Source organism: Protopterus annectens, chromosome 2.part0 (genome assembly GCF_019279795.1).
Source record: "Protopterus annectens isolate FY-2018-M chromosome 2.part0, PAN1.0, whole genome shotgun sequence".
Classification (NCBI taxonomy): Eukaryota; Metazoa; Chordata; order Ceratodontiformes; family Protopteridae; genus Protopterus; species Protopterus annectens.
Window position 1 is genome coordinate 936,003,146 of NC_056728.1, and position 21,302 is coordinate 936,024,447.

At 40.8% G+C, this 21,302-nt stretch overlaps 1 protein-coding gene across 1 annotated transcript in view; it reads right to left on the reverse strand.

The window, feature by feature from the left end:
• The window catches only part of RUFY3 (RUN and FYVE domain containing 3), a 1,044,108-nt gene that overhangs the window by 289,634 nt on the left and 733,172 nt on the right, over positions 1 to 21,302 (reverse strand). The window contains exon 7 of the mRNA XM_044061198.1: positions 16,681 to 16,745. Coding sequence (XP_043917133.1) covers positions 16,681 to 16,745 — 65 coding nt within the window. The remainder of the gene's footprint in view (positions 1 to 16,680; positions 16,746 to 21,302) is intronic.

The following is a 21,302-nucleotide window of genomic DNA, read 5'->3' on the forward strand; positions in this document are numbered from 1 at the left end:
ATCAGTCTGACAAGCCTTATCTGCAAGGCCATGGAGCGTATTATCATGGAACTTATAAACAAAGACATTGGCAACCTTCAAACACTGGACCCCACCCAGTTTGGGTTTGTGAAGGGCCGATCTTGTCTCCTGAACCTAATTGACTTCTTTGAATCAGTCTCCAGAGCCATGGACAAGGGTAAGGTGGTCCACACAGCCTATCTAGACCTTGCCAAGGCCTTTGACACCATCCCCCCACTCTGGAATCATAGATAAACTTACTAAGTTGGGCATTAATCCCTATGTCACCCAATGGGTTGCTAAATGGCTTACTGATAGAACCCACACTGTAAAAGTAGCCGACTCCAAATCCAGCTCCAGACAAGTGACAAGTGGAGTACCTCAGGGTTCAGTCCTGGGGCCGCTCTTGTTTGGCATCTACTTCTCTGAAGTACAGGTCAACACTAAGGGACTCTGGCTAACAAAGTTTGCAGATGACTGCAAACTGGGAGCCATTATTGAATACCCAAATGATGTGGATACTCTACAAAAGGGCCTTACAGAAACAGATGCTTGGTGCCAGAGCCATGGGCTCAAGCTCAATGCCAAGAAATGTATTGTTATCCCCTTTTGGGAAAAAACATGTATCCATGAATTACCATATAGGTGGCAGTACACTAAACACAGAAAGTGTGATAAGAGACTTAGGGACACAGGTGGACAGTGGTCTCACCTTCGATAACCACATCGCCACAACAGTCAGGAAATCCTTCTATGTGGCACACCTCATCACAAAGGGCTTTTCATCCAGAAAAAGGAGGTCATTGTCCCACTGTACTCATCCCTCATTAGACCCATTATAGAATACAACGCCCCATTTGTTATGTACCTCTCAAGACATCTGCAACAACTGGAAATGCCTCAGAAATACCTCACTAAAAGAATCACAGGCCTAAAGCAGATGCCCCACGCTGACCGCCTTAAAAACTCCAGCTATACTCTGTCGCATATCGTCTACTCAGAGGCGATCTCTGCTTAACATACAAGGCCATGTCAAACCCAGAGCTGTTGGACATGCTACACTTAAAGAAATCCCAATCCCTCAGAGCTACACACTCCAGGGATCTAAACCTTGTCATCACAATAAACAAAACATGCTGGAGGGATAGGTTCCTGACCCAGACACTCCCCAGACTCTGGAATAGATTGCCCATACATGTCAAGCAGAGTGCCTCTTTGGACCTCTTCAAGAGGAACCTTGACGATTGGATGGGAGAAAGGAAATTCACCCCAGGGATCACGTCAGTCACCCTGCTAGACAGGGGTCCAGGAAAATAAATAATGTGGGAAGAAATAGCCATGGAATTGTTATGGCTAGGCTTGTATAGGCCCTAGGGCTGATAGCCTAGTACCAACCTATGAACCTATGAACCTATGAACTCAGTGGTTGCACAGCATATGATCTCAGTGACAGCTGTAATGTACATTAAACTAACTGGTTTCACAGCCTATAGTCTGTGACAGTTGTACTGTACACTAAACTAACCGGTTGCACAGTCTATGGTCTTAATGACTTGTGTACTCTACATTAAACTAACTGGTTGCACAGCCTATGGTCTCAGTGACAGGTGTAATGTAGATTAAACTGACTAGGTGCACAGCCTATGGTGTCACTGATAGCTGTACTGTACAACAAACTAACTGGTTGCACAGCCTATGGTCTCAGTGACAGCTGTACTGTGCACTAAACTAACTGGTTGAGCAGCCTATGGTCTCAGTGACAGTTGTACTGTATATTAAAGTAACTGGTTGCACAGCCTATTGTCTCAATGACAGCTGTACTGGGCATCAAACTGTTTGCACAGACAAGTTTCTCAGGGACAGCTGTACTGTACATTAAAATAACTGGTTGCACAGCCTACTGTCTCAGTGACAGCTGTACTATAAATTAAACTGAGTGCACAGCCTATGGTCACAATGACAGTTGTGCTGTACTTTAAATGATTGCACAGCCTATGGACCAGTGACAGCTGTTCTGTCTGTTAAACTAAATGATTGCACAGCCTATGGTCTCAGTGACAGCTGTATAGTACGTTAAACTAACTGGTTGCACAGCCTATAGTCTCATTGACAGCTCTTATGTACTCTACACTAACTGGTTGCACAGCCTATGATCTCAGTGACAGCTCCACTTTACGTTACACTAAATGGTTGCACAGGCTGTGGTCTGAGTAGCAGCTGCACTGTACATTAAAGTAACTGGTTGCACAGCCTATAGTCTCATTGACAGCTCTACTGTACTTTACACTAACTGGTTGCACAACATATAGTCTCAGTGACAGCTGTACTGTACTTCAAACTAACTGGTGGCACAGCCTATAGTCTCAGTGATAGTTGTACTGTACACTAAACTAACTGATTGCACAGTCTATGGTCTTAATGACTTGTGTACTCTACATTAAACTAACTGGTTGCACAGCCTATGGTCTCAGTGACAGGTGTATTGTAGATTAAACTGACTAGTTGCACAGCCTATGGTGTCACTGACAGCTGTACTGTACAGCAACCTAACTAGTTGCACAGCCTATAGTCTCAGTGACAGCTGTACCGTGCACTCAACTAACTGGTTGAGCAGCCTATGGTCTCAATGACAGCTATACCGTACATTAAACTAACTGGTTGCACAGCCTATGGTCTGATTGACAGTTGTACTGTATATTAAACTAACTGGTTGCACAGCCTGTGGTCTCAGTGACAGTTGTACTGTACATTAAATTGGTTGCACAGCCTATGGTCTCAGTGACAACTGTACTGTACATTAACCTAACTGGTTGCACAGCCTATGGACACAGTGATGGCTGCATTGTACATGAAACTAAAAGGTTGCATAGCCTATGGTCTGATTGACAGTTGTACTGTATATTAAACTAACTGGTTGCACAGCCTAAGTTCTCAGTGAAAGTTGTACTGTACATTAAATTGGTTGTACAGCCTATGGTCTAAGTGACAGCTGTACTGTACAATAAACTAACTGGTTGCAGACCCTATGGTCACAGTGATGGCTGTATTGTACATTAAACAAAAAGGTAGCACAGCCTATGGACTGATTGACAGTTGTACAGTATATTAAACTAACTGGTTGCACAGCCTATGGTATCAGTAACAGCTGTACTGTACATTAGAGATACTAGTTTCACAGTCTATTCTCCCATTGAGGGTTATATTGTATATTAAACTACATGGGTGCACAGCCTGTGATCTTAGTAACAATTGTACTGTATTAAACGAATGGATTACACAGCCTATGTTCTCAGTGACAGTTGTACTGTACGTTAAAGTAAATGATTGCACAACCTATTGTCTGTGACAGCTGTACTGTACATTAAACTAAATGATTGCACAGCCTGTGGTCTCAGTGACAGCCCTACTGTGCATTAAACTAACTGGTTGTGCAACCTATGGTCTCAGTGACAGCTGTACTGTACATTGAACTAACTGGTTGCACAGCCCATGGTCTCAGTGGCAGTTGTACTGTTCATTAAACTAAGAGGTTGCACAGCCTATGGTTTCAGTGACAGCTGTACTCTGCATTAATGATACTACTTTCATAGTCCCAGTGAGGGTTGTATTATATATTAAACTACCTGGGTGCACAACCTGCGGTCTCCGTAACAGTTGTACTGTATTAAACTAAATGATTGCTCAGCCTATGGTCACAGTGACAGTTGTACTGTTTGTTAAACTAAATGATTGCACAGCCTACGGTCTCTGTTACAGGTGTTCTGTACATTAAACTAAATGATTGCAGTGCGTATGGTCTCAGTGACAACTGTATAGTATGTTAAATTAACTTGATGCATAGCCTATGGTCTCAGCGACAGCTCTAATGTACGTTAAACTGGCTGCACAGCCTATGGTCTCAGTGACAGCTGTACTGTATGTTAAACTAACTTTTTGCACAGCCTATGGTGTCAGTGACAGCTGTACCGTACATTAAACTAAATGACTGCACAGACTATGGTCTCAATGACAGCTGTACCGTACACAAAACTAACTGGATAAGCAGCCAATGGTCTTAGTGACAGCTGTACTGAACATTAAACTAACTGGTTGCCCAGCCTTTGGTCTCAGTGACAGTTCTATTTTACATTAATCTAACTGGTTGTTACAGACTTCGGTCTCAATGACTGCTGTACTCTACATATAACTAACTGGTTACACAACCTATGGTCTCTGTGAGCATTGTACTGTACATTAATCCAACTGGTTGCACAGCCTATGGTCTCAGTGACAGGTGTACTGTACATTAAACTTACTGTTTGTACAGCATAAGGTCTCAATGACAGCTGTACTGTACAGCAAACTAACTGGTTGCACAGCCTACGGCCTCAGTGGCAACTATGCTGTACATAAACTAACCGTTTGCACAGCCTATGGTCTCAGTGACAGCTGTACTGTACATTAAACTAACTGGTTGCACAGCCTATGGTCTCAGTGACAGTTGTACTGTACATTAAACTAACTGGTTGCACAGCCTATGGTCTCAGTGACAGTTGTACTGTACATTAAATTAACTGGTTACACAGCCTATGGTCTCAGTGACAGCTGTACTGTACATTACACTAACTGGTTGCATGGCCTACGGTCTCAGTGACAGTTGTACTGTATTGAAATAACTGGTTGCCCTGCCTATGGTCTCAGTGGCAGCTGTACTGTATGTTAAACTAACTGGTTACACAGCCTATGTTCATAGTGACAGTTGTACTGTACATTAAACTGCTTGCACAGCTTATGGTCTCAATGTCAGCTGTACTGTACATTAAACTAACTGCTTGCAGAGCCTATGATCTCAGTGACAACTGTACCATACATTAAACTAACTGGTTGCAGAGCCTATGGTCTCAATGGCAGCTGTACTGTACATTAAACTAACTGGTTGCACAGCCTATGGTCTCAATGACAGCTGTAGTGTACATTAAACTAACTGGTTGCACAGCCTATGGTCTCAGTGACAGCTGTACTGTACATTAAACTAACTGGTTGCACAGCCTATGGTCTCAGTGACAGCTGTACTGTACATTAAACAAACTGGTTGCACAGCCTATGGTCTCAATGACAGCTATACTGTACATTAAACTAACTGGTTGCTCAGCGTGTGGTGTCAGTGACAGCTGTGCTGCAAATTAACCTAACTGGTTGCACAGGCTATGGTCTCAGTGACAATTGTACTGTACAATAAACCTATTGGCTGTAACAGCATATGGTCTCAGTAACAGTTGTACTGTACATTAAACTAACAGGTTGCACAGCCTATGGTCACAGTGATGGCTGTACTGTACATTAAACTAAAAGGTGGCACAGCCTATGGTCTGATTGACAGTTGTACTGTATTAACCTAACTGGTTGCACAGCCTATGGTCTCAGTGACAGCTGTACTGTGCATTAGAGACACTAGTTTCACAGTCTATTGTCCCAGTGAGGGATGTATTGTATATTAAACTACCTGGGTGCACAGCCTGCAGTCTCAGTAACAATTGTACTGTATTAAACTAACTGATTGCACAGCCTATGGTCTCAGTGACAGTTGTACTGTACGTTAAACTAAATGATTGCACAACCTATTGTCTCAGTGACAGCTGTACTGTATGTAAAACTAAATGATTGCACAGCCTATGGTCTCAGTGACAGCTGTATTGTATGTTAAACTAACTGGTTGCACAGCCTCTGGTCTCAGTGACAGCTCTACTGTACACTAAACTAACTGGTTGGATAGCCTATGGTCTCAGTGACAGTTGTACTGTACATTAAAATAACTGGTTGCACAGCCTGTGGTCTCAGTGACAGCTGTACTGTACATTAAACTAATTGGTTGCACAGCCAATGGTCTCAGGGACAGCTATACTGTAATTAAGGTAACTGGTTGCACAGCCTATGGTCTCAGTGGCAGCTGTACTGAACATTAAACTAACTGGTTGCACAGCCTAAGGTCTCACTGAGAGCTGTACTGTAGATTAATCTAATAAATAAGTGGTTGCACAGCCTATGGTCTCAGTGACAGCTGTACTGTACATTAAACTAAGTGACTGCACAGCCTATGGTCTCGGTGACAGCTGTACTGTACATTAACATAACTGCTTGAACAGCCTATGGTCTCAGTGACAGCTGTACTGTACATTAAAATACATTAATGTAACTGGTTGCACAACCTATGGTCTCAGTGACAGCTGTACTGTACATTAACATAACTGATTGAACAGCCTATGGTCTCAGTGACAGCTGTACTGTACATTAAAATAACTGGTTGCATAGCCCATTGTCTTAGTGATAGTTGTACTGTACATTAAAATAACTGGTTGCACAGCCTATAGTGTCAGTGACAGCTGTACTGTATATTTAACTAACTGTTTGCACAGCCTAAAGTCTCAGTGACAGTTGTACTGTACATTAAACTAACAGGTTGCACATTGTATGGTCTCATTGACAGCTGTACTGTACGTTGAACTATGTGGTAGCACAGCCTATGGTCTCAGTGACAGGTGTACTGTCCATTACACTAACTGGTTGTACAGCCTATGGTCTCAGTGACAGCTGTACTGTACAGTAAACTAACTGGTGGCACAGCCTATGGTATTAGTGATAGCTGTATTGTATAATAAACTAACTGGTTGCACAGCCTATGGTCTCAGTGACAGCTGTACTGTACATTAAACTAACTGCTTGCACAGCTTATGGTCTCACTGACAGCTGTACTGTACATTAAAGAAAGTGGTTGCACAGCATATGGTTTCAGTGACAGTTGTACTGTACATTAAACTAACTGGTTGCACACAGCCTATATTCTCAGTGACAGTTGTACTGTACATTAAACTAACTGGTTGCACAGCCTATGGTCTCAATGACAGTTGTACTGTATTAAAATAACTGGTTGCACAGCCTATGGTCTCAGTGGCAGCTGTACTGTACATTAAACTAACTGGTTGCACAGCCTATGTTCTTAGTGACAGCTGTACTGTACATTAAACTAACTGCTTGCACAGCTTATGGTCTCACTGACAGCTGTACTGTACATTAAACTAACTGCTTGCATAGCCTATGGCCTCAGTGACAGCTGTTGTGTACATTAAACTAACTGCCTGCACAGCCTATGGTCTCAGTAATGGCTGTACTGTGCATTAAACTAACTGGTTGCACAGCCTATGGGCTCAGTGACAGCTGTACTGTACATTAAACCAAGTGGTTGCACAGTCTTTTGTCTCAGTGACAGCTGTAATGTACGTTAAACTAACTGGTTGCTCAGCCTATGGTCTCAGTGACAGCTGTATTGTACATTAAACTAACTGGTTGAACAGCCTATTGTCTCATTGAGAGTTTTACTGTACATTGAACTAACTGGTTGCATAGCCAATGGTGTCAGTGTCAGTTGTAGTGTATGAAACTAACTGGTTGCATAGCCTATGATGTCAGTGACAGCTCTACTGTGCATTAAAATAAGTGGTTGCACAGCCTATGGTCTCAGTGACAGTTGTACTGTACATTACCTGACTGCACAGCCTATGGTCTCTGTGACAGCTGTATAGTACATTAAAATAAATGATTGCAGAGCCTATGGTCTCAGTGACAACTGTATAGTACGTTACACTAACTTGATGCACAGCCTACGGTCTCAGTGACAGCTGTAATGTATGTTAAACTAACTGGTTGCTCAGCCTATGGTCTCAGTGACAGCTGTATTGTACATTAAACTAACTGGATGAACAGCCTATAGTCTCATTGAGAGTTGTACTGTACATTAAACTAACTAGTTTCACAGCCTATTGTCCCAGTGAGAGTTGTACTGCACATTAAACTAACTGGTTGTACAGCCAATGGTCTCAGTGTCAGTTCTAGTTATGAAACTAACTGGTTGCACAGCCTATGGTGTCACTGACAGGTGTACTGTGCATTAAAATAAGTGGTTGCACAGCCTATGATCTCGGTGACAGCTGTACTGCACATTAAACTAAGTGGTTGCAAAGCCTATGGTCTCAGTGACAGTTTTACTGTACATTAATCAAACTGGTTGCACAGCCTATGGTCCCAGTGACAGCTGTACTGTACATTAAACTAACTGGTTGCACAGTTTATTGTCTCAGTGACGGCCGTACTGTGCATTAAACGAAATGGTGCACAGCCTATGATCTCAGTGACAGGTGTTCTGTACATTAAACTAAGTGGTTGCACAGACTATGGTCTCAGTGAGAGCTGTAGTGTACATTAAACTAACTGGTTGCACAGCCTTTGGTCTCTGTGACAGCTGTACTGTACAATAAACTAACTGGTTGCACAGCCTATGGTCTCAGTGACAGCTGTACTGTACATTAAACTAACTGGTTGCTTACCCCATTGTCTTAGTGACAGCTGTACTGCACATTAAACTTACTGGTTGCACTGCCCATGGTCTCACTGACAGCTGGACTGTACATTAAACTAACTACTTGCACAGCCTATGCTCTGACTGACAGCTGTACCTGCATTAAACTAACTGGTTGCACAGCCTATAGTCTCAGTGGCAGCTGTACTGTACGTTAAACTAACTGCTTGCATAGCCTATGGTCTCAGTGTCAGCTGTTGTGTACATAAAACTCACTGCCTGCACAGCCTATGGTTTCAGTGACAGCTGTACTGTACATTAAACTAACTGGTTGCACAGCCTATGGTCTCAATGACAGCTGTAGTGTACATTCACCTACCTGGTTGCACAGCCTATGGTCTCAGTGACAGCTGTACTGTATATTAAACTGGTGGCACAGCTTATGGTCTCAGTGACAACTGTACTGTACTTAAAACTAACTGGCTGCACAGCCTATGGTCTCAGTGACAGTTGTAATGTACACTAAACTAACTGGTTGCACACTCTATGGTCTTAGTGACAGGTGTATTGTAGATTAAACTAACTAGTTGCACAGCCTATGGTCTAAGTGACAGCTGTACCGTGCACTAAACTAACTGGTTGAGCAGCCTATGGTCTCAGTGACAGCTATACTGTACATTAAACTAACTGGTTGCTCAGCGTGTGGTGTCAGTGACAGCTGTGCTGCAAATTAACCTAACTGGTTGCACAGGCTATGGTCTCAGTGACAGCTGTACTGTACATTAAACTAACTGGTTGCATAGCGTATGGTCTCAGTAACAGTTGTACTGTACATTAAACAAACTAGTTGCACAGCCTGTTGTCTCAGTGACAGCTGTACTGTACATTAAAATAACTGGTTGCACAGCCTATGGTCTCAGTGACAGCTGTACTGTACATTAAACTAACTGGTTGCACAGCCTATGGTCTCAGTGACAGCTGTACTGTACATTAAACTAACTGGTTGCACAGCCTATGGTCTCAGTGACAGCTGTACTGTATGTTAAACTAAGTAGCTGCACAGACTATGGTCTCAGTGACAGCTGTACTGTACATTAAACTAACTGGTTGCACAGCCTATGGTCTCAGTGACAGCTGTATTGTACATTAAACTAACTGGTTGCACAGCCTATGGTCTCAGTGATAGTTGTATTATAAATTAAATTAACTGGTTGCACAGCCTATGGTCTCACTGACAGCTGTACTGTACATTAAAGTGGTTGTTCAGCATATGGTTTGAGTGACAGTTGTACTGTACATTAAACTAACTGGTTGCACACAGCCTATATTCTCAGTGACAGTTGTACTGTACATTAAACTAACTGCTTGCACAGCTCATGGTCTAAGTGACAACTGTACTGCACATTAAATTAACTGGTTGCACTGCAATGGTCTCAGTGACAGCTGTACTGTACACTAAACTAATCGGATGCACAGCCTACGGTCTAAGTGACAGTTGTACTGTACATTAAACTAACTGGTTGCACAGCTCATGGTCTCAATGACAGTTGTACTGTATTACAATAACTGGTTGCACAGCCTATGGTCTCAGTGGCAGCTGTACTGTACATTAAACTAACTGGTTGCACAGCCTATGTTCTTAGTGACAGCTGTACTGTACATTAAACTAACTGGTTGCACTGCCTATGGTCTCAGTGACAGCTGTACTGTACATTAAACTAACTACTTGCACAGCCTATTGTCTCAGTGGCAGCTGTACTGTACATTAAACTAACTGCTTGCAGAGCCTATGGTCTCACTGACAGCTGTACTGTACATTAAACTAACTGGTTGCACAGCCTATGGTCTCAGTGACAGCTGTACTGTACATTAAACTAACTGGTTGCACAGCCTATGGTCTCAGTGACAGCTGTACTGTACATTAAACTAACTGGTTGCACAGCCTATGGTCTCAGTGACAGCTGTACTGCACATTAAACTAACTGGTTGCACTGCCTATGGTCTCAGTGACAGCTGTACTGTACATTAAACTAACTGGTTGCACAGCCTATGGTCTCAGTGACAGCTGTACTGTACATTAAACTAACTGGTTGCACAGCCTATGGTCTCAGTGACAGCTGTACTGTACATTAAACTAACTGCTTGCACAGCCTATGGTCTCAGTGACAGCTGTAGTGTACATTAAACTAACTGGCTGCACAGCCTATGGTCTCAGTGACAGCTGTACTGTACATTAAACTAACTGGTTGCACAGCCTATGGTCTCAGTGATAGTTGTACTCTACATTAAACTAACTGGTTGCATAGAGTATGGGCTCAGTAACAGCTGTACTGTACATTAAAAAAACTGGTTGCACAGGCTATGATCTCACTGACAGTTGTACTGTGCATTAAACTAACTGGTTGCACAGAGTATGGTCTCAGTGACAGCTATACTGTACATTAAATGAACTGGTTGCACAGGCTATGGTCTCAGTGATAGCTGTATTGTACATTAAATTAACTGCTTGCACACCCTAATGTCTCAGTAAGAGGTGTACTGTACATTAATCTAACTGGTTGCACAGCCTATGGTCTCAGTGACAGCTGTACTGTACATTAAACTAACTGGTTGCACAGCCTATGGTCTCAGTGACAGCTGTACTGTACATTAAACTAACTGGTTGCACAGCCTATGGTTTCAGTGACAGCTGTACTGTACATTAAACTAATTGGTTGCACAGCCTATGGTCTCAGTGACAGCTGTACTGTACATTAAAGTAACTGCTTGCACAGCCTACGGTCTCAGTGACAGCTGTACTGTACTCTACATTACACTAACTGGTTGCACAGCATACGGTCTCAGTGATGGTTGTACTGTATTATTCTAACTGGTTGCACAGCCTATGGTCTCAGTGACAGTTGTACTCTACATTAAACTAACTGGTTGCACATCCTATGGTCTCAGTGACAGCTGTACTGTACATTAAACTAACTGGTTGCACAGCCTATGGTCTCAGTGACAGCTGTACTGTACATTAAACTAACTGGTTGCACAGCCTATGGTCTCAGTGACAGCTGTACTGTACATTAAACTAACTGGTTGCACAGCCTATGGTCTCAGTGACAGCTGCACTGTACATTAAACTAACTGGATGCACAGCCTATGGTCTCAGTGACAGTTGTACTGTTCAATAAGCTAACTGGTGCATTAAACTGTTTGCACAGCCTTTGGTCTCAGTGACAGCTGTACTGTACATTAAATTAACTGGTTGGACAGCCTATGGTCTCTGTGACAGCTGTATAGTACATTAAAATAAATAAATGCAGAGCCTATGGTCTCAGTGACAGCTGTACTGTACATTAAACTAACTAGTTGCACAGCCTATGGTCTCAGTGACAGCTGTACTGTACATTAAACTAACTGGTTGCACAGCCTATGGTCTCAGTGACAGCTGTATTGTACATTAAACTAACTGGATGAACAGCCTGTAGTCTCATTGAGAGTTGTACTGTACATTAAACTAACTAGTTTCACAGCCTATTGTCCCAGTGAGAGTTGTACTGCACATTAAACTAACTGGTTGCACAGCCTAAAGTCTCAGTGCCAGCTGTACTGGACGTTAAACTAACTGGGTTCACAGTGTATGGTCTCAGTGACAGGTGTACTATCCATTACACTAACTGGTTGCACAGACTATGGTCTCTGACAGCTGTACTGTATGTTAAACTAACTGGTTGCAGAGCCTATGGTCTCAGTGACAGCTGTATTGTACATTGAACTAACTGGCTGCACAGCCTACAGTCTCAGTGACAGCTGTTCTCTACATTAAACTAAGTGCTTGCACAGCGTTTGGTCTTAGTGACAGTTGTACTGTACATTAAACTAACTGGGTGCATCGGGTATGGGCTCAGTAACAGCTGTACTGTGCATTAAATGAACTGGTTGCACAGGCTATGGTCTCAGTGACAGTTGTACTGTACATTAAACTAAGTGGTTGCACAGCCTTTGGTCTCTGTGACAGCTGTACTGAACAATAAACTAACTGGTTGCACAGCCTATGGTCTCAGTGGCTGCTGTACTGTACATTAAACAACTGGTTGCTTACCCCATTGTCTTAGTGACAGCTGTACTGCACATTAAACTTACTGGTTGCACTGCCCATGGTCTCACTGACAGCTGGACTGTACATTAAACTAATTACTTGCACAGCCTATGCCCTGACTGACAGCAGTACCTGCATTAAACTAACTGGTTGCACAGCCTATAGTCTCAGTGGCAGCTGTACTGTATGTTAAACTAACTGGTTGCACAGCCTATGGTCTCAGTGACAGCTATACTATCAACTAATTAGTTGCACAGTCTATGGTCTCAGTGACAGCTGTACTGTACATTAAACTAACTGGTTGCACAGACTATGGTCTCATTGACAGCTATGCTGGATATTAAAGAAAGTGTTTGCACAGCCTATGGTTTCAGTGACAGTTGTTCTGTACATTATACTAACTGCTTGCACAGACCATGGTCTCAGTGACAACTGTACTGTACATTAAATTAACTGGTTGCACTGCCTATGGTCTCAGTGACAGGTGTACTGTACATTAAACTAACCAGATGCACAGCCTATGGTCTCAGTGACAGTTTTACTGTATTAAAATAACTGGTTGCATAGCCCTATGGTCTCAGTAGCAGCTGTACTGTACATTAAACTACCTGGTTGCACAGCTATATTCTTAGTGACAGCTACACTGTACATTAAACCAACTGTTTGCACAGCTTATGGACTCACTGACAGCTGTATTGTACATTAAACTGACTGCCTGCACAACCTATGGTTTCAATGACAGCTGCAGTGTACATTAAACTAACTGGCTGCACAGTCTATGGTCTCATTGACAGCTGTACTGTGCATTAAGCTAACTACTTGCAGACCCTATGGTCTCATTGGCAGCTGTACTGTGCATTAAACTAACCGGTTGCACAGCCTATGGTCTCTGTGACAGCTGTACTGCACATTAAACTAACTGGTTGCACTGCCTATGGTATCACTGACAGCTGTACTGTATATTAAACTAACTAGTCACACAGCCTATGGTCTTCAGTGACAGCTGTACTGTACACTAAACTAACTGGTTACACAGCTTATGGTCTGAGTGACAGCTGTACTTACATTAAACTAACCGGCTGCACAGCCTATGATCAAAATGACAGTTGTACTGTACATTAAACTAACTGGTTGCACAGACTATTGTCTCAGTGGCAGCTGTACTGTATGTTAAACTAACTGGTTGCTTAGCCTACGGTCTTAGTGACAGCTGTATCGTACATTGAACTAACTGGTTACATAGCCTATGGTCAAAGTGACAGGTGTACTGCACATTTAACTAACTGTTTTCACAGCCTATGGACAAAGTGACAGCTGTACTGTACTTTAAACTAACTGGTTGCACAGCCTATGGTCTCAGTGACAGCTGTATTGTACATTAAACTAACTGCTTGCACAGACTAATGTTCTCAGTAGGTGGTGTACTGTACATTAGTCTAACTGGTTACACAGGCTACGGTCTGTGGCAAGCTGTACTGTAGATTAAACTAACTGGTCTCTCAGCATGTGGTCTCACTGACAGTTGTACAGTAAATTAAATTAACCGGTTGCACAGGCCATGGTCTTAGTGATAGCTGTACTGTAGATTAAACTAACTGGTTGCACAGGCTATGGTCCCAGTGACAGCTGCACTGTACATTAAACTAAATGCTTGCACAGCCTACGGTATCAGTGACAGCTGTACTGTACATTAAACTAAGTGGTTGCACAGACTATGGTCTCAGTGGCAGCTGTACTGTACATTAAACTAACTGGTTGTGCAGCCTACGGTGTCAGTAACAGTTGTATTGTACATTAAACTAATCGGTTGCACAGCCTACTGTGTCAGTGACAGCTGTACTGTATATTAAACTAACTGGTTTAACAGCCTATGGTCTCAGTGACAGTTTTTTTGTACATTAAACTAACTGGTTACACAGCTTATGGTCTCAGTGACAGCTGTACTGCACATTAAATTTACTGGTTGCATAGCCTACTGTCTCAATGACAGCTGTACTACACATTAAACTAACTGGTTTCACAGTGTACGGTCTCAGTGATAGTTGTTCTGTACATTAAAGTAACTGGTTGCACAGCCTACGGTGTCAGTAATAGTTGTATTATACATTAAACTAGCTAGTTGCACCGCCTGCTGTCTCAGTGATAGCTGTACTGTACATTAAACTAAATGGTTGCACAGCCTACTGTTTCAGTGACAGTTGTACTGTACATTAAACTAACTGGTTGCATAGATTATGGTCTCAGTGACAGCTGTACTGTACATTAAACTAACTCCTTGTACAGCCTAATGTCTTGGTAAGAGGTGTACTGTACATTAATATAACTGGTTACACAGGCTATGATCTCAGTGACAGCTGTACTTTTCATTAAACTAACTGGTTGCACAGCGTGTGGTCTCACTGACAGCTGTATGGTACAATAAATTAACTGGTAGCACAGGCTATGGTCTCAGTGACAGCTGTACTGTACATTAAATTAACTGGTTGCACAGCCTATGGCCTCTGACAGCTGTACTGTACATTAAACTAAGTGGCTGCATCACTTATGGTCTCAGTGAATGCTGTATTGGACATTAAACTAAGTGGTTGTACAGACTATGGTCTCAGTGGCAGCTGTACTGTACATTCAACTAACTGGTTGCACAGTCTATGGTCTCACTGATAGTTGTACTGTTCATTAAACTAAATGGTTGCACAGCCTATGGTCTCAGTGACAGCTGTACTGTATATTAAACTAATTGGTTAGACAGCCTACGGTCTTAGTGACAGTTGTACTGTGGATTAAACTAACTGGTGCACAGCCTATGGTCTTATTGACAGCTGTACTGCACATTAAACTGACTGCTTGCACAGCCTACAGTCTGAGTGACAGTTGTACTGTATATTAAACTAACTGGTTGCACAGCCAATGGTCTCAATGACAGCTGTACCGTACATTAAACTAACTGGTTGTACAGCCTACTTTGTCAGTGACAGGTGTACTGTACATTTAACTTACTGGTTGCACAGCATATGGTCTCAATGACATTTTTACGGTTCATTAAATTAACTGGTTGCACAGGCTATAGTCTCTGTGACAGCTGTACTGTAGATGAACCTAACTGGTTGCACAGGCTATGGTCTCAGTGACAGCTGTACTGTACATTAAAATAATTGGTTGCACAGGCTATGGTCTCAGTGATAGCTGTACTGTACCTTAAACTAAGTGGTTGCACAGACTATGGTCTCAGTGACAGCTGTACTATACATTAAACTAAATTGTTGCACAGCCTATGGTCTCAGTGACAGCGTACTGTATATTAAACTAATTGGTTGCACAGCCTATCGTCTCAGTGAGAGTTGCGCTTTACATTAAACTAACTGGTTGCACAGACTACAATCTCAGTGACAGCTGTCCTGTTCATTTTACTAACTGGTTGCACAACCTATGATCTGAGTGACAGCTGTACTGTGCATTAAACTAATTGATTGCATAGCCTATGGTCTCAGTGACAGTTGTCCTCTACATTAAACTAACTGGTTGCACAGCCTATGGTCTCAGTGACAGCTGTACTGTACATTAAACTAACTGGTTGCACAGGCTATGGTCTCAGTGTCAGCTGTACTGTACATTAAACTAACTGGTTGCATAGCCTATGGCCTCAGTGACTGTTGTACTGTACATTAAACTAACTGATATAGCTTTGTGATCATTAAAGTCCAGTGTATTACTGCTGAGACACTGATAACTACAAGGTACAGATTTTGGAACTATGTCATAATGATCCTTGTTCAATCTTCAGAAGTGTCAGGTGCCATGAAACACAGAATCAAGGACTCCTCATACCAAAATGCCTATGCTTCACTTTATAGAATCAGAGAAACACATACTTACACCCACATGTACACAAGCACGTGCGCATGTGTGAATAACCACACACACACACACACACACACACACACACACACACACACACACACACACACACACACACACACACACACACACGTGCACATGTTCACATCAAATAACAAGAATTATACATTCAAATATACAAACATCATAACTTACTACACATTTTTCTGCATTTACCCTGATTTTATGTAAAACATATGATGTTTTAAGTGCACTGCATTTTCGGACTTGAAATCTTTCTCTATCAGGGGCCAGGGAATCATCTACTTTATCTTTGCAAACATAAGTATAGTATAACTACTTCTTACATAAGGTAGAAAATGCAGGAAACAGACAAAATACATTTCAAGATGGCTTTCAAAAACATACGTACCCTTCATTGCTTTTGCTAACTTCAGTTTCATCTTTCAGCCACACTGAGAAGTCAATAACACCAACCTACAAGGTAACACAATCGTAATATGAGAGAGTCACAATGACAGACAAGAAAAATCAGTGACAAGTTTTATATCAGATTTAAGGACTGTGTTATAAGTATATCAGCAACCATATCATTTATGGGTGCAGTTTATTTCCTGAAATGTGTATAACTATGCCCTTACTTCACTATTGGTCATCCTTAATACTATAGCTTCTTCATAGACTAGCAAAATGGTTATTTTTTACATTTCTCACATACTTTTCATGGGCTGCATACTGAGGTCAGTAAGAGGATACTCTGCACCCTAGTATCTGCACTGTGTTTTCTAACTTGTTTTATTTTTGTGGAGCTTACATACGATTCATTCCAGTTGGCTTCTGTCTTATTATTTTTTATTGTATCCTTCAATATTCTTTGTCTGAACGTATGCACTGCCAAGGGTTTGATGTATCCCTTATCTAGGCTTTGCTCTGAGCCATGCTACTGCTAATTATCTGTGTTATCCTTATTTCCATTTTAATACTCAGTAGCTGCTTCGTATTGCCTATAGCCTATTATAACAGCTATACATGGTTTTAGCTGCTTTTCATCTTGAACCTTTAAATGTATGCATTTCTGGGCTCAAAGTGGTTATTTAGCTTATTTGCCATATCTTAAAGTTTATTATCTAGTCGTCCTATGTATTTCTTTTCTTATCAAGTATATCAATAAAGCAATTATTCTATATTCCTTCATTCTGATTAATGATTTTACATAATTCTGAAATAATTGCTTTCCAAGTTTTCTGTTATAATATTTTATTTTATGCATCACAATACATTTCAAATATTAGTAGGCTAGTAATGTTCACAGAAAATGTTCTCATTCTATGCACTTAAATGGAACTTTTCCTGTATTCTTGTGTTATTTTATAAGCTTTTTTTGGTGCACCCCCATTTGGACAATTTCTTTTGCTATGAATTTTGTATACAAAAACCACTTATTACTAGTTTGCCATGGACTACAGTATTATGCTATTTTATTTATTTTTTAGTCTTTTGTGCTACAAAAACAGTTACAGTCATACAAAATAATAAATGACAGTTTCCTCATCAGTTTACACATCTTACTGATAAGTAACAATTGTCATCACTACCACTTGTATGCCAATAGATTTGGGATCTGAAGGTGACATAATTCATGCAGTCCATTCTACTCATTTTAGCAAAGTAGATCTACAAAGATACACCATAAATAAACAATCCATGGTGCAAATATCAAGAGGTATTACAAAGACTGGCACATTTTTACTGAGATACAACACATGATAAACACAATCTATAGAACAGAGTCATCTTTAATGGATATGCAACTTTTCAGCACATAAAAGCATGGACATATACAGAGCCAACTTGAAATAGACTCTTAAATGAAATGTATAAAATCATTCCTTTCACATATATAGCTTGAGTTATTACACGGCACAGCAGACCATTGGGGATCATCATATGCATCTGTTCATGCATAAAGCTTTACTTCTTGGATTTTCTCTTAACATAGTTCTTGTGGCTGTCTAAAGCTCATGTGCTATGCCAATCTAAAATCAAAATATTTTCCAGCTGAGGAATTATGTTTCACGGCATATGGGTGCGTGCTTGTTACATCCCATCTCAGACACATTCCAATCGTGCATATAGTCTGCCTGATGAGTTTCCCATGCATTTCTTTTACTTCTATTTTTTGGGCCATCAAATCTTTAAAGAAGAAAATGACAAACCAGCCATGATGCACAAGAGGTAATTCTTTTTTACACCCTACAGGTATAATTAGGGACATTTTTATCCAATGTCTTTGGAGTCCAATCAGGATGAAAGATGTGCATGTCATATACAATACTGCCGATACACATATCTTAACAGTCCTCGTTTAAGACAGGGATGTCAAGACAGACACACAAGACAGAGCGGAAAGGACAAAAACAGAGAAACTGGTAGTTTGTATTTTAACTTGGTCAATGTAGTTATCAATGACACAGCTAGATCTTCTGGCCATAGGATCATCATTTGTGAGAAAAGCTCATCAAAACCTTAATTGAGTTCAGGCTATATTTGCACAAGTTGAAATTAGTTTATATTATACATGTGCCAAAGCAGATTATGACTGGAAATAATGACCTTTGGAAAAAAAATTGTGTCTAATCCCCAGTTGGTAGCCACATTGACAAATTTATACAGACATGTGACAGTAAGTTTATGGGGAGTTAAACATTACTTTAATTTTTCTACAAGTGAAAGAAAGGCACTGAATGAACTGCATAATTTTCTGTGCAGACCCTGTAGAAATGCCATAGGTAAAGGTATCTTACTGGCTCAGTTTAAATATTGCCTGACTCTAATTACTGCATTATATAAAATAAATGTATCCACCATTCAGTCCATTTGCAGATCCATCTGTCCCCAAGAATAAACACCCCTGCAAATCATTGAAAAAGCTAACTGGCTACATATGAAACAATGTGTGTGAAACAATGTCTACTTTCCTCTCAAGTATTTACCCTTATCAAGAATGACACCTTTCCTCCACTAGTCTCCAGACTATTCAGAGATGCACCAACATACAGTGTTAGACATCTTAACTACTCGTGTTCTCTCCTCCAAACCCCCCAGACTAGGCTTCACTGTACAGATCATGCTTTCTCAGTAATTGGTCCCACACTGTGGGAATCTCTCCTTTCTTTTATGAAAGACCATTCCTCTTTGTCTATTTTCCAATCAGAAATAAAAGCACATTTTAAGACCTTAGGAAACTGCAACTGCCATATCTCTGGACATATAACTTAATCTTTGTTCCCTTCTTTCCTCTAAATAACTTCCTCTGACTCATAGATTCTAAGCACTAGGCTAGCTGCCCTTGTCGGCCATTTTAAACCTAGCCAGTTTCCCTTTTTGTGCTGGAGTTAACCTATCCCATTTGGTTATAGACTGGCCTTCTCCATCCCATGGTCAATAATTATATTTTATCTCTAATGAAAATAATTGGGATCACACCATAGATAATTTGAGGGGGCCCATACATGGGATAAAGCATTTAGGAGCTGCCCCTGTCTGTTAATAGTACAATGGGCAATCCTGGGGTAAATTTTCTGGCTCCCATCCACAGATCCAGGTTGTGTTTGAATATGGGTGGGGATGAACTTTGTTTTATTTGGATGGAGAGAGTCTGTTTGAGAGCAGCAGTATCCCCTGTGAGGATATACATGTCCTTCCAAACTGTTCTGTGAGGTAGGAGAAGAGGCTCAGATCCCTAGACTGAGTATTTTGGATGCCATTTTCCATTTTGGATATTCAGTAAATCCATCAGTACTGGATCGGAGGATGCCTTGTATGCCTGACACAGGTTGCCTCTGTCTGTAGGATACCAAGTATAGTGACAGAGCTTTGAATTAGTCCATGTAGGACATGTCATTTAGGTCTTGTGTGCATGTTTCAGGAGAGAATTCTATTCAGTGAGTGACCTAATGAAGAATGAGTAAAGGGGAAAAATGACAGCCCTACATCTACACTAAGTCCCTTTGTTTATAAGCCATACAATATAGAACTTTCTTAAACAATGAAGACATGCTGGTTAAAAGTTTGGTCACTGTCCACCTAAGTTCCCAAATCATGAACAACTGCATCAGTTCTTAGGGGCATATTGTTAATGTGGTAGTTCCCTGGAATAGATGACCAAAAGGGAAAAATAATGCATTTTTTGGCATTTAGTTTCATTCCATGAATTTGAAACTATTTTACTCTAGTAAAAAGTATTTTTATTTTGTTTATTTTTTTTCAACAGTTTAATAGTTTACATCTACTTTTGTTTGTAATTGTTTCATGCCATCTCTGATTTTCACTCTGTATAGATTGTGTCTTGTCAATCATTCTGTATATAATGTCATTTATCCATTGTCTTTATACTCCTCAGCCCAAATATAATATTAATTTTGTATATAATTTATGCATGTATTATATTTTATCATCCACTCTGTATATAATGTCATGTATCTGTTGTGTTTTTTCTGGGCTGAGACCGAAACAGGTCCCATTGGATCAGTGCTCTACCCGGATTAGCAAATGCAAAATAAAATAACATTGAAATAATATGAAAATTGTATGTTTAATGAAGAACAAGACAGGCAATGGCCCTGTCATCATGGATAATGATATTTATTACAGTAATGTTGTCTATGTACGTAATAACTCTTAGAAAAAGCTAATCTTGTTTAACATTTGTGATGCACAGAACAAGGCTGATGACTAGAACTGATAGAACATGAGTATATTGATTTTACATAGTACTTTGGAATGCTAAAGATCAATAAAGATGACAGTAGGTCGCCTTTCAAACCAACAGCCACCATTAAGGAGTATAAAAACAAGCCCGTTAATATGCTTGTAGACAAATATCTTAGTCCAATAGCACAGAAATTTGACACTTATACCAATGATTTTTGGACACTATTAAGTATTTTGGCATACTATAAGTTTAGAGGTGAGGAGACATTCACATTCTCCTTAGATATTCACAGATTATAAGATGTTATACCCAAACAAAAA